The sequence below is a fragment of the Harmonia axyridis genome, chromosome 6 (assembly GCF_914767665.1).
Source record: "Harmonia axyridis chromosome 6, icHarAxyr1.1, whole genome shotgun sequence".
Classification (NCBI taxonomy): Eukaryota; Metazoa; Arthropoda; class Insecta; order Coleoptera; family Coccinellidae; genus Harmonia; species Harmonia axyridis.
Genome location: NC_059506.1, coordinates 19,345,422 through 19,358,160, shown reverse-complemented (window position 1 = coordinate 19,358,160; position 12,739 = coordinate 19,345,422). Strand labels below are relative to the sequence as shown.

Sequence of the window (12,739 nt, the reverse complement as noted above, 5' to 3'; positions counted from 1 at the left end):
GGGAAACTTCATGTTTGGAATGGCTTTGTGGCAACAAAATCCTCTGGACTAGGGAAGAAACAAAATATTTATGCATTGGACTGTGAAATCACAGTTAAAAGACTAGAACTGAGTCGAGTTGTCATTATTTCATATATATATATATAGCAGATTGATTGTGTATGATCATTTTGTGAAACCTGATAATGAAGTAGTCGATTATAATATAATACTAGATATTCCGGAGTTACTGAGAGTGATATTCACAATTCAACTGCCATTTACAACCGTGCGAACGGATATTTTGAAATTGTTCACCGAAGACATCATTTTAATAGGGCATAGTGTAAGAATACTGGGAGTTATGAATTTCCTGCTGCTTCCGAATCTTGAGATATATTAAATCCAAACAACTCGATGCATCTTCATATGGATTATGGCCAGAATCAGATGTTTGGATATTCTTTCCAAAATTTGTCCACATCAAATGTTTCAAGGAATACTTGAATGGAAAACCACGATGATGAGGAAAAATTAAGGAAGTATCTGCAATTTTGGAATGCAGGATTTTGAGAACTCGCAAGTCATTATCCAAACTATGTCCTACTAAGATAGTGTCTTCGGTGAACAATTTCAAAATGTCGCTTTGCACGTTTGAAAATGACTTGGCTGTTGAACTGTGAATATCACTCTCAGTTACTCCGGAATATCGTGTATTGTAATCAACTACTTCATTATCAGGTTTGACAAAATGATCGTACACAATCGATCCGGTACATGAAAGAATGACAACTCGACTCAGTTCTAGTCCTTTAACCGTGTAACACATCTCACAGTCCAAAGCAAAAACATTTTGTTTGTTCCCTAGCCCAGAGGATTTTGTTTTCACAAAGCCTTCTAAAGGCTCATTCGTACCATCAACGGTACCATTCCAAACATGAAGTTTTCCAGTTGTGCATCCAATCGAACCAGGCGACTGTTTACAGCAACTGAAACTGTGGTTCAATAGTTTACCCCAATGGAAGTAGCAAGGATCTTTGGTTAAATATTCATCATTGGTGATGAAAAATCCAGATTTACATCTTACACAGATTCTTTCATGAGCATTGATTTGTTTCGAGTAATGTGATGAGTCTTTATTGGAATTACTTTTTTTCTCTTCCGAATACACCACAAGAGGGTTTGAGAAGCATTGCTTAAAAATTTGTACATTATTGGTTGCTTCATTCAAAACCGGAAATCCATTAATGAAAAGATGTCCAGGTGGGATTATGAAATCAACCAACAATGTATAAATTTGATCCTCTGTGAAACGATTTCCATAAGGGCCCGAGAATGTTTCCGTTGAAGTGAAGATGCTCGAACCTGGTTCTTCTGTAAAAAAAATCAAATATCATCAAACACTACAATTATTAGGTAATGGTGAAAAAATAACATCAAAATTTTTTGGATGGATTACATGATCCGAAATGGTTATGTCATTTTGTTTTAAATTCAATTTCCAGGTTCAGAATTCACAGCTTGATCATGCATACTTCTGATTAATATGTACGGCTGCGTGTTACAAAATTCAGTAAGTGCTGAGATAATATTAGATATCATCACGAAAAAATATAAACAGGATCGTATTTTGAAAGAATTACTTAAAACATGAATTCTATCGTTCACTACTCTTTTAAACACAGTATGCCATTCTAATTCAAAGAAAAAATTGAATTAATTACATTGAATTATTTATATTTTCTAGGCAATAAAGACATTCCTCTAGTACTTTAAAAAAATATAGATTTCGAAGTCTAAAGGAAAAAACTCAATAATCTGAGTACTTCCCTGAATATATTAAAATTACATGAATCCTTTCAATGGGTTGTATGAATTGAATAAACTCACAAAATTTGAAAAAATCCAAGTTAGGGTTATCAGAAATTTCGAACATTTTTTATTAATCACCCTGTATCTCGGAAACTAAAAGTCTTAGGATACACAACAAGCTACTCTTCTGAATGGCCTGGATGACGTGCATTATCCACCAGGCTGAGGCCAAGCATTCATGCACCCTGTATATTTATATTGGTATTTCATATTTTCAATTTGAATTTGAGCTATTCTACTACGTTGTATACCTAGTATGAGAAATGGCGATTGATATTATTATTTGAAATCAATACGATTTGTATAGGTGTAGGATCCAGTTTATTGTTTCCCTGTAAATAATGGCGATGGTCAACCGGAACCTATTAGTTTCTTTTAATGTCGAGGGCATGACAGTTTCAATAGATTTACAGGGAACGAATTGTACATAATGTAAAAAGGATGTGCTATTCTTCGGGATGTCGAAGAATGTCATATGTCGATGGTAAAACTTAAGGGATTTATGGGGTTGGGAAAGGTTTCGGAACAAGACGATTATGCCACATGTGTTTCATGCTTTTTCTCAGGCCCTAGTTCTTCTAGAATATTCCAGGAATCCGGAAGATCTTTGGGGGCGGTATGGCAAAAATCCTATTGGACTAGGGGGATGGTACCTTCCCCTAAGGGTGTGGTCAAACCAAGACAGGGTAGTTCCAATCGACAGAGAGAACAGTTGAAGTTAAGCCGAAGACGGAAAGAGTTAAGATTAAACCAAAGACGTGTACAGACGGTACAGTTTAACTCAAGTCGAAGACGAGACAAGTTCGGTCGGTCAACTTAAGACGTACGACGTAAAGACGGTTCGCGGACTAGATTAAGACGAGTCGCGAACAAGTTAAAGACGAGACGACCGAAATCTTGAAGTACGACGAAGACGTTTCGAGTAAACAATTGAACGTGTTAAAGACGAAATTCAGTACCGTAGTGGGAAACTTGTAATTAAGACGTAATTAAGATCTTCCCAATACCGAGTTTGTACTGTATAATTGTGGCTCTGTAAATAGATGTAAATAATTGAAAAGAGTTTAATTATTACAAACCCAACAAAGTCACGAAGAAAAAGACGAAAGGCCAGGTAATCGAATCATACCTCTAGACGATCGATTAACCAAGCCTACATTTTGGGGGCTCAACCGGGATCGAAGTTGATTTTCAAGGAGAAAATCAACCGGGATCTGTGAAGTATTTGCTGTGAGAAAATCGTCCGGGATCGAAGTAGATTTTCAGGGAGAAAATCAACCTGGATCAAAGTGAAAAGCCTACATTAAGGAGAAAATCGTCCAGGACCTGAGAGGAATTTTCGAATATTCGACGTAGACGAGAATATTCTACAAAAAGAAGGAAGATCAACCGAGAGACGAGGAGAAGACCATCTACGAAAAGTGTCAAAAGTGTGTGAAGTGATAAAAGGTCATTTTGTGTAACAGTGTGAATAAAGGATTACGTTCAACAAGACGAGGAATTGTACAAGGTAGAAATTTTTCTTTTAAGACGAGGCTAGGAAAAATTCATAAGCTGTTGGTTCTGCAATTCCATTTGACTTAATTTGATTATTCACTGTTTTTTTACTTTTATTCACTTGAGAATCTTTTCCTGTATCTGTTTTTCTCTGGTATATTTTAATCAGGATTGAAGACGAATATTTTGATCTCCGATTCTCAAATCTGACGATTTATTTTCTGTAGATTTAGTGTGTTGATTTTGCTTTTTGTTCTTATTCCCATTTATTTTTGTGTGTGTCCATTTTATTTTGTGTTACTGTTGCTTTTATTTGTGAGCGGTTACTGAATTTCTGTCAACGGGTGAAGTAAGACGATTCAATTTAATTTCATTCCGTTTCGACGTATATACTTAAATTGAAAATGTACTCGTTAGGCGAAATAAAACATATTGAAGACGGTATTTCGAAAGCCAAAGTTCCGGCTATTAGAGCACTGCACATAGCTTGTTTCGGGACCGAAGGTGACAAATACAAAAGACGTAGGACAATACGAAACTTTGACGGATTTGATTGGGACAAAGACGATAACGAACATCAAGACAAAATCAAAGACGTTGAACAAAAATTGACGGAGACTGATTTAGAGGCGGTATGCCAAATTTTGAATTTACCATACGAGGGTTCTACGGAAGAGATCGCCAAAAGGGTGTGCGATTTCTTGTGTGGTCCCCTTTTAGAGAAAGACGACGACGAAGACGATGACGACGAAAATGACGATGATTTAGTTAGCTCTGTTTCTGTATCGGTGTCGAAAATGAAGCTCGAAGAGGAAAACCATAATTGTCGAAGTGGTTTCTCTTTGACGTTTAGGGATGTCGAAGATTCAATTCGACAATTCACGGGGGCCGATAATTATCCGGTCGGGAGGTGGATTGAGGATTTTGAGGAAATGGCTGCGATGACGGATTGGTCAGATCTTCAAAAATTAATATTTGCGAAGAAATCTCTGTCGGGTTTAGCGAGATTGTTCATTCAATCTCAAAAGGGGATAAAGACGTGGGCATCGTTAAAGGAGCGGCTATGCGAGGAATTTGAAGTCCGTGTAAGTTCGGCGCAAATTCACAAACTCCTGGCTAGCAGGAGAAAGAAATCTAGTGAGAGTGTACAAGAGTACATTCTCGCTATGAGGGAGATTGGTAGTAGAGCCAATATCGAAGAGGAAGCGATAATACAATACATCATAGACGGTATTGCAGACATTTCCGCAAATAAAATAGTATTGTATGGCTCGAAAAATTTTGGTGATTTCAAGCAGAAGGCCAAAATTTATGAGGAAATCACCAAAAGGGGGGATTCTCACTTCCAAAGAAAGGATGTGAGATCAAACGGTAATGTCAAGCGAGCGGAGACGAACGAGAAATATTGCATTAAAGACGGAAAAAATGTTGCGCAAGCAAGCAGCGAATCTTGCTATAGTTGCGGTAAAAGAGGGCATAAGTCGAGGGAATGTCCAGATAAGAGCAAAGGAACAAAATGCTTCCGATGCAATAAACATGGACATATCGCCGCGAGTTGCAGAGAAAAGGCTGAAACCACGGAAGTGGCCGTGGTAGAATCAGTTCCCAAAAATGCGATCAGACTTGTTTTTGGGGCGGTGGCGGTTGAGGCTCTCTTTGATACCGGTAGCGAGATAAGCATTATTCGCGAGGATATTTATAATTCATACCTGCGTCACTTACGGTTAGATAACGACGTCACCATCATTAGAGGTTTGGGTCATTTCAAAGTGAATACGATGGGTTCCTTGAAATTAGACGTGAAGATAGATGGACAATTGTTCAACCTCAAGTTTCACATTATCCCTAAAGGATCGTTGGGATTCCAAGCGATCCTTGGTACTAATATTTTGAAACAGGCTACTGTTTTAATTGGGGAAGAAGGGATTAGCGTGAGATCAAAGGAACAAGCGGTTGCGAACAGTTGGTTGATGCATATCGCTATCAACGACGACGGACGACGACGACGAATTGATAAAGAACGCATCGATACTACACCTTTGAAAAGTAAAGACGGTAAACTGACCCAGACCTATAGAGCCAATCAGACGAAAGACGTGAAATTAAAGATTAAGAAGGAACGCATAAACCAGGTAACGATTACGAACGATGTCCCCAGAAGTAATAGTCAAGGGGAAAGCGTTAAAATGCGTGAAAAGGAAAATCGGTCAGTGGTTGCAGCGTTCGAAAATTACATGACGAAAGACGATAAAAAGCAAACAAGAAGTAAATGCGCAGATCAGGTACCTAAGGTACAAAGGGATGGCCGACGAAAACATGATCGACGGAGAAAGAAGGTCGAGACGTACCAGGTAGGAAAGCTTGTTGCGATAAGGCAAACGCAATTCGGCGCGGGTCAGAAGCGTAAAAGAAAGTTTTTAGGCCCATATGAGGTATCGCGACCAAAGAGGAATGACAGGTACGACGTGAAAAAAGTCGGGGTTCATGAAGGTCCTATGAGGACATCTACATGTGCGGAATTCATGAAACCGTGGATACCTCACGAAGATGAGGACGATGATGAGTTCGGGTCGAACTCTAATTTTTAGGGGGGTCGAATGTAGGATCCAGTTTATTGTTTCCCTGTAAATAATGGCGATGGTCAACCGGAACCTATTAGTTTCTTTTAATGTCGAGGGCATGACAGTTTCAATAGATTTACAGGGAACGAATTGTACATAATGTAAAAAGGATGTGCTATTCTTCGGGATGTCGAAGAATGTCATATGTCGATGGTAAAACTTAAGGGATTTATGGGGTTGGGAAAGGTTTCGGAACAAGACGATTATGCCACATGTGTTTCATGCTTTTTCTCAGGCCCTAGTTCTTCTAGAATATTCCAGGAATCCGGAAGATCTTTGGGGGCGGTATGGCAAAAATCCTATTGGACTAGGGGGATGGTACCTTCCCCTAAGGGTGTGGTCAAACCAAGACAGGGTAGTTCCAATCGACAGAGAGAACAGTTGAAGTTAAGCCGAAGACGGAAAGAGTTAAGATTAAACCAAAGACGTGTACAGACGGTACAGTTTAACTCAAGTCGAAGACGAGACAAGTTCGGTCGGTCAACTTAAGACGTACGACGTAAAGACGGTTCGCGGACTAGATTAAGACGAGTCGCGAACAAGTTAAAGACGAGACGACCGAAATCTTGAAGTACGACGAAGACGTTTCGAGTAAACAATTGAACGTGTTAAAGACGAAATTCAGTACCGTAGTGGGAAACTTGTAATTAAGACGTAATTAAGATCTTCCCAATACCGAGTTTGTACTGTATAATTGTGGCTCTGTAAATAGATGTAAATAATTGAAAAGAGTTTAATTATTACAAACCCAACAAAGTCACGAAGAAAAAGACGAAAGGCCAGGTAATCGAATCATACCTCTAGACGATCGATTAACCAAGCCTACATAGGTATATAAGTTAAACAAAAAAATGAAATATTTATTAGGAAGTACAAACAAGAAATACCTGTATTCATAGAATTTGATACCTATATATATCGGGTGTCCCAAACTCGATGGCCTATTAGACGTTTCTGGAAAACTAATCATAATTTTGAGCTGAAAATTTGCATATTGGGATTTGAGATAATGATCTTTCTCCCTAAAATATTTTCAGATCTCTACAACTTCCGGTTATACCGGAAACAGACTACCACTTCCTTATTTCAAATGGCACACCCAGTATATTATTGCATCTTTAGATAGCTTTTTTGATGGCAATTTCGTCAATATGCCATACCTTGGGTAAAAATTCAACGGTTCATTAGTTATTGGGATTCTTATGAAAAAAAAGGTGGCGATGAGGACTCTCATTTTTTTGAATATTCCAGCAGAAAAAGCCTTTTTCGAAAAAAATTTGTTTTTTTTCGTTTACGCAAATACGTAGTATTATAAGACTGTTTTCGGCTTGGACCAAAAATGTACAAGGGTGTTTATAAGAGAATCATGAACTTGGACAACTCAAATTCATCAAAACTCAAGATTTTCAAATTAGAACCTATATTTTTTATTATTTCAGTCGATTCTACGTACAAAAATAGTGAGGGTTATTTCAGCAAACCCTTTACCTGAAATGAATACTTCAAGAGTTATCGGGGAAGAACTTCAAATGAGAACCGCTATTTATAACTGTGGGAATAACTGTCTGTTACTTCCGTAAAACACAGAAAGAAAATAAAATTCGATGTTTCCATAACTAAATTTGACATATCAAGAATTGTAATGAATTATTCGTAATTGAAAATTGTATTGGTTTATGGAATACTCAACAATACCAACGAAAAATTAATTAAAATTCATGAAATGTAAAATTTAGTTATCCAAACATCGAATTTTATTTTCTTTCTGTGTTTTACGGAAGTAACAGACAGTTATTCCCACAGTTTTAAATAGCGGTTTTTCCTCATTTGAAGTAACCCTCACTATTTTTGTACGTAGAATCGACTGAAATAATAAAAAATATAGGTTCTAATTTGAAAATCTTGAGTTTTGTAGAATTTGAGTTGTCCAAGTTCATGATCCACTTATAAACACCCTGTACATTTTTGGTCCAAGCCGAAAACAGTCTTATAATACTACGTATTTGCGTAAACGAAACAAAACCAATTTTTTTCGAAAAAGGCTTTTTCTGTTGGAATATTCAAAAAAATGTGAGTCCTCATCGCCACCTTTTTTTTCATAAGAATCCCAATAACTCATGAACCGTTGAATTTTTACCCAAGGTATGGCATATTGCCGAAATTGCCATCAAAAAAGCTATCTAATGATGCAATAATATACTGGGTGTGCCATTTGAAATAAGGAAGTAGTAGTCTGTTTCCGGTATAACCGAAAGTTGTAGAGATCTGAAAATATTTTAGGGAGAAAGATCATTGTCTCAAAACCCAATATGCAAATTTTCAGCTCAAAATTATGATCAGTTTTCCAGAAACGTCTAATAGGCCATCGAGTTTGGGACACCCGATATATATTTCTGTAAATCAATAGTTCTTTTTGTAACTTTCCATCAAGGACCTCTACTTACCATAACTAAATGGCGACAGGTATTGTCCGTTAGTGGAATAGTGCACTTCGCCTCTGTGATTCCTTTTTGGTGCTACCAGTGAAGGATGTGGATAATATTGCATCGGAGGTACATTCTGGGTTTGTTCTATCACATCTGAAATTAAATGAACGCTATATTTTTAAATTGCCATTACAATACTGCAATAATCTACTTCCACAATAAAACTTCAATTTAAATTAAAATTATACTTTCATGTTGTGATATTTTCAATTATGGTTATTGCCCCGATCTTCCCAGTAAGTAAAAATTGAAATTCTTAAATCTGCAAGTTATTTTGTGGTTCAGATGGGTATCAGTTTTGCTAACAATACCAAATCCTCGATGACGGAAAAATTAAAAAGAAGTTCGGAATAAGTTGATTAATTTTTCGTTCAGTCTTTCAATAATACTATTCACACGCAGTTTCAAATATTTTCACTATTTTGAGACCGATTTTTAATTTTTTTTTGGATAGAGATTGTATTTCTTTTGGGAAAATATAATTTTTATATCTTCACGATAGATTGGTGGTGTAGGATCAGAGAAACAGAAAAATGATACTCTGTTAGTTCGCCGACGTTTCGGAAAAATTTATTCCCATCCTCAGGGCTCTACAAAATTTACGGAAAACATCATTTGTAACATTGATGAAGGTGTTTACAAAAATAAAGTAAAGATGAGCATTACTAAAAGTTATTGAATAGTAAATATCACAAGAAAGATGGTCTGGTATAATTTAGATATACAAAGAAGCATTATATAATTCAAAACATTTTTAGTTTGAAATGAGAATAAAAATCAAAAGTAATATTCGCACATATAGGTACGAACAAAGTACTTACAAGCTAGACAAATGTATCTTCTCAAAATCATCTCATTAAAATTCAAATCAATTCTCCAATATTTCAGGTATAAAGAAATCATAATAAATTAAAAAGCGGGGACAAAAAATGCGACCGATGCATAGAAAGTGCGCCGACAGACGGAGGTGAAATCAAAGAAACAGCAGACTCGAAACAAATTAGGGTAAAAAACTTAGATGTGTGTATGTGATGCGCTGAAGTAATAAAGTCGATAGGGGCTAGAAATCTTTATTTTATTTTATTTTTATTCATTTCGTCGTTGGATATTTGTTTTTAATTAGGAATAATAAAATCGGCTAAGTTGTTGGATGTCAGCTCTAGAGTTTACTGAGTCATGGATACTCAGTTATAACATTTCAAAAATTAGCCGATTGCTCAAGTATGGTTTCTTTTTTGAGCAATCAGCTAATTTTTGAAATGTTACAAATGACTATCCATGACTCAGTAAACTCTTCCTGTTTCTCTGATCCTACACCACCAATCTATCGTGAAGTAAAATTTTTGGATCACCACTTCAGATTTTTATAGGTACTACTCCGACTCCATTCTATACATTTTCCTTATTCATCAACCCAACTGAAATATCCGAACACTAAATCTTCCCTGAAAATTCAAGGGGCTCTCTCTTGAAGCAAACCGTAGTGTATCATGTAAGAAATTAATTGAACCTAAGGTTCTACAACAATGAATAGAATCCAATCGTTTGAAATCATTTTTAGGTCAAATTTCGAAAATTACAGAAATTGAAAATGACCTATTATTTCTCTGGAATTTGCTCTGAAAAACTACTTATACTGAGATGACGAAATAGAATTACTAACTAAAAAAATTCAATTAATAGATGAAATTACTTACGGGTTCTGTTTTCTTTCCATTCCTCCATATACTGATAGTTTGACACATACCACCCATTATAATATATGGGATATCCTTGAACATTTACCCGTTCATTTCTCCCCACAGCACTTTTTTGAAATTTCTTGTTCATTTTCTCGAATAATGTTACTCAAATTTCACAATTAAAGAGGTACGCTCTATCTTTCAGGTCGAATTGAAGACTGTTGCTGTCTCATAAAATTCAGATACTTATATATTGCCAAAATGGCATACCTATTTGAAAATTTATCGCTTAGTTGCAATTGCCGAAACATAACAAAGATGCTATAGATTAGGCTATAACTAATAATAGATAATAAGTTTATTATAGTTTTCTTGAAACCATTGAACCTTTAATGACACTCAGGTAATAAAGAATATCACAATAAACTCTCTTAAAGTTAAAACCCTACCTTTATGTCCATTTCCGACAAATATTTCTTAACGAAAAAGTAATGACGATGATTCGATTCAAGGTCCAAAAGAGAATCTTGAAACAAGAGAGACAATACATATTTGTATTGAGCGAAGGGTAGCAATGGATGTGAGTAATAAAACACATTTAAGAACGGTAGATAACAATAATTTCTCTTTCACTTAAATAAAACCGTATAGGCCAGGTTCATACACAAAATTGACAATATTTCAACTAGTGAAATTTCCATTGTGATTTCTACCAACCAATTTTAAGTTGAAAGCGTCCTCTTATCTCAAGTGTCAATTTCGACATGTTAAATCTCTTAATTGCTTGAGATTTTGCATGCTTGAATAGACTTACTAATGATGATTCAGAATGTAAAATATTTCACAATTTCCATATCTTTGACTAATTTCGCCCGACTAAACCTCTAAAACCTGCCAAGTTGCGGAATAGGCAATAATAAAAATGAAAATAATTTCATTCGATGAAAGTGAATATTTTTGAAAAAAATATGAATTCAACAAGTATTAACGAAGTCTGTACCAACTTCATTCTTCAGATTTCGGAATATTCTATGCATCTACAAGGTTAAGGTTAAATACGGTTTTTCACCATAATTTGACCCCCCTTTAACTTTGTAACTGAAAGAGGTACAAAAAAATGTTTTCTACAAAAGTTTCACGAAATCGGCTAGTGTTTTTTAAAATGATTTCAAAAAATGAAATATATTCAAAGTGGGCGACATATTGATAGCAACTTCATTTTTTCAAATGGAACACCCTGTATATTTTTATATATTTGACTAGCTCTTTTTCCCCTGATTTCGAATGTATAACATATGTTTGGCCTATATCTCTTATTCTGAATATACAGAGTTTCAAATTTTAAGAACCACCTGGCAAGCTAAATAATCAGTTTTTGAGTGGAAGGCTGCGATAATTCAAAATGCCTTTTTTTCAGTTATCTCGTTGGCAACGATATATGACATACAGTCCATTCAGGAATTATTGACATCGAAGTAGGACATGAACGTCTAGTCGCGGCTTTATTTCTGGTTACAAAAATATCACTAAAAATTGCTATGGTTCATCATAGAAATAACCAGTTTAAATTATTTTCATCATTTTTGTATCAGAAAGATCCTGAATTTTCGAAATTACGATTATTACGAAGGGTAGCATACAATAATGATTTCATAAATTGAAATTCAGATTATATAACGTAAAAATATAGTGAAATGCTATCTCATTTCGAGGAAATCCAATGAAGAGATATCATTAATTTAAGAGTCGCCCATTGAAGATCATTAAAATATGCATATTTCTTTTCACCGAAGGCTCTTCAAAAATTGTTGCATTACTGATGGACACTGGATACCAACCTGCTTGCAGAATTCTCATCAAATAACTCTTATGGATCATTTTAACTGTGGTGTCTAAACTGGTGAAGAAAACAGAAAAAACTGGTTGATAAATTTAAATAATGTAGCTTAGTGAATGGAAAAGCCATATCATAATAAGACAGAAATAAAATTCAAAGAATCCATTAAGTATATGAAAAATTTTGACATCACAGTTGTACTATAACTTTCAAATTTGGAACCAATTTATCAGCCGATGTGTAAATTACTTTCTAAATTCACTATTTATTGAAACTGTGCATGACATCAATGATTGATTAAACTTGTATGAAAATTATAGGTACTATTTGTACTCGAGTTTTCTGTTTTTTATTGAAATGCTTTTATACTAGTTTCTATTAAATTACATAAATTATTTTGCCCATAATAGCTTTAACTCACTCACTAAAAGCATTTTTGCATGAAATTATTTTTAATTTGTGAATTTTAAAATTTTATTGCATTCTATTATTGTCTTCAAGTGGGTAAAAGGTGAAGAAATTCTTGAAGTTACTCTTCTGAATATATTTTTCGATTAAATACTCAGTAAAAATTCCCTAAAGCAATTGAAATTTATTAGATTTTTGGATTACTCATTGAAGAACAAAAAACAGATATAACAATACTTAATTTCAATATAGAATATAAATAAACTATAGATGCAATGCCAAGACTTTGTTTAGCAATCCAATTATAAAATAATTCTCTCTTCATAGATTCATATAATCCTCATGATCACCAATGTC

At 35.1% G+C, this 12,739-nt stretch overlaps 1 protein-coding gene across 1 annotated transcript; it reads right to left on the bottom strand.

The window, feature by feature from the left end:
• Positions 1-310: 310 nt before the first annotated feature.
• LOC123683095 (putative exonuclease GOR) lies at positions 311-10,209 on the bottom strand. Its single transcript, XM_045621998.1, has 3 exons — positions 10,149-10,209; positions 8,414-8,548; positions 311-1,353 (listed from the first exon to the last, which is right to left on the bottom strand). The coding sequence occupies exons 1-3, from the start codon at positions 10,207-10,209 to the stop codon at positions 311-313; spliced, it is 1,239 nt and encodes a 412-aa protein (XP_045477954.1).
• Between the last annotated feature and the right edge of the window lie 2,530 nt (positions 10,210-12,739).

Excerpts from the sequence above, each read along its gene's own strand:
- LOC123683095 (XM_045621998.1), bottom strand. The coding sequence starts at position 10,209 with ATGGGTGGTATGTGTCAAACTATCAGTATATGGAGGAATGGAAAGAAA. Across the intron at positions 8,549-10,148 it reads AAAGAAAACAGAACCCGTAA|ATGTGATAGAACAAACCCAG; the intron begins GTAATTTCATCT and ends ATTTAATTTCAG. Across the intron at positions 1,354-8,413 it reads CCTGTCGCCATTTAGTTATG|AAGAACCAGGTTCGAGCATC; the intron begins GTAAGTAGAGGT and ends TTTTTTTTACAG.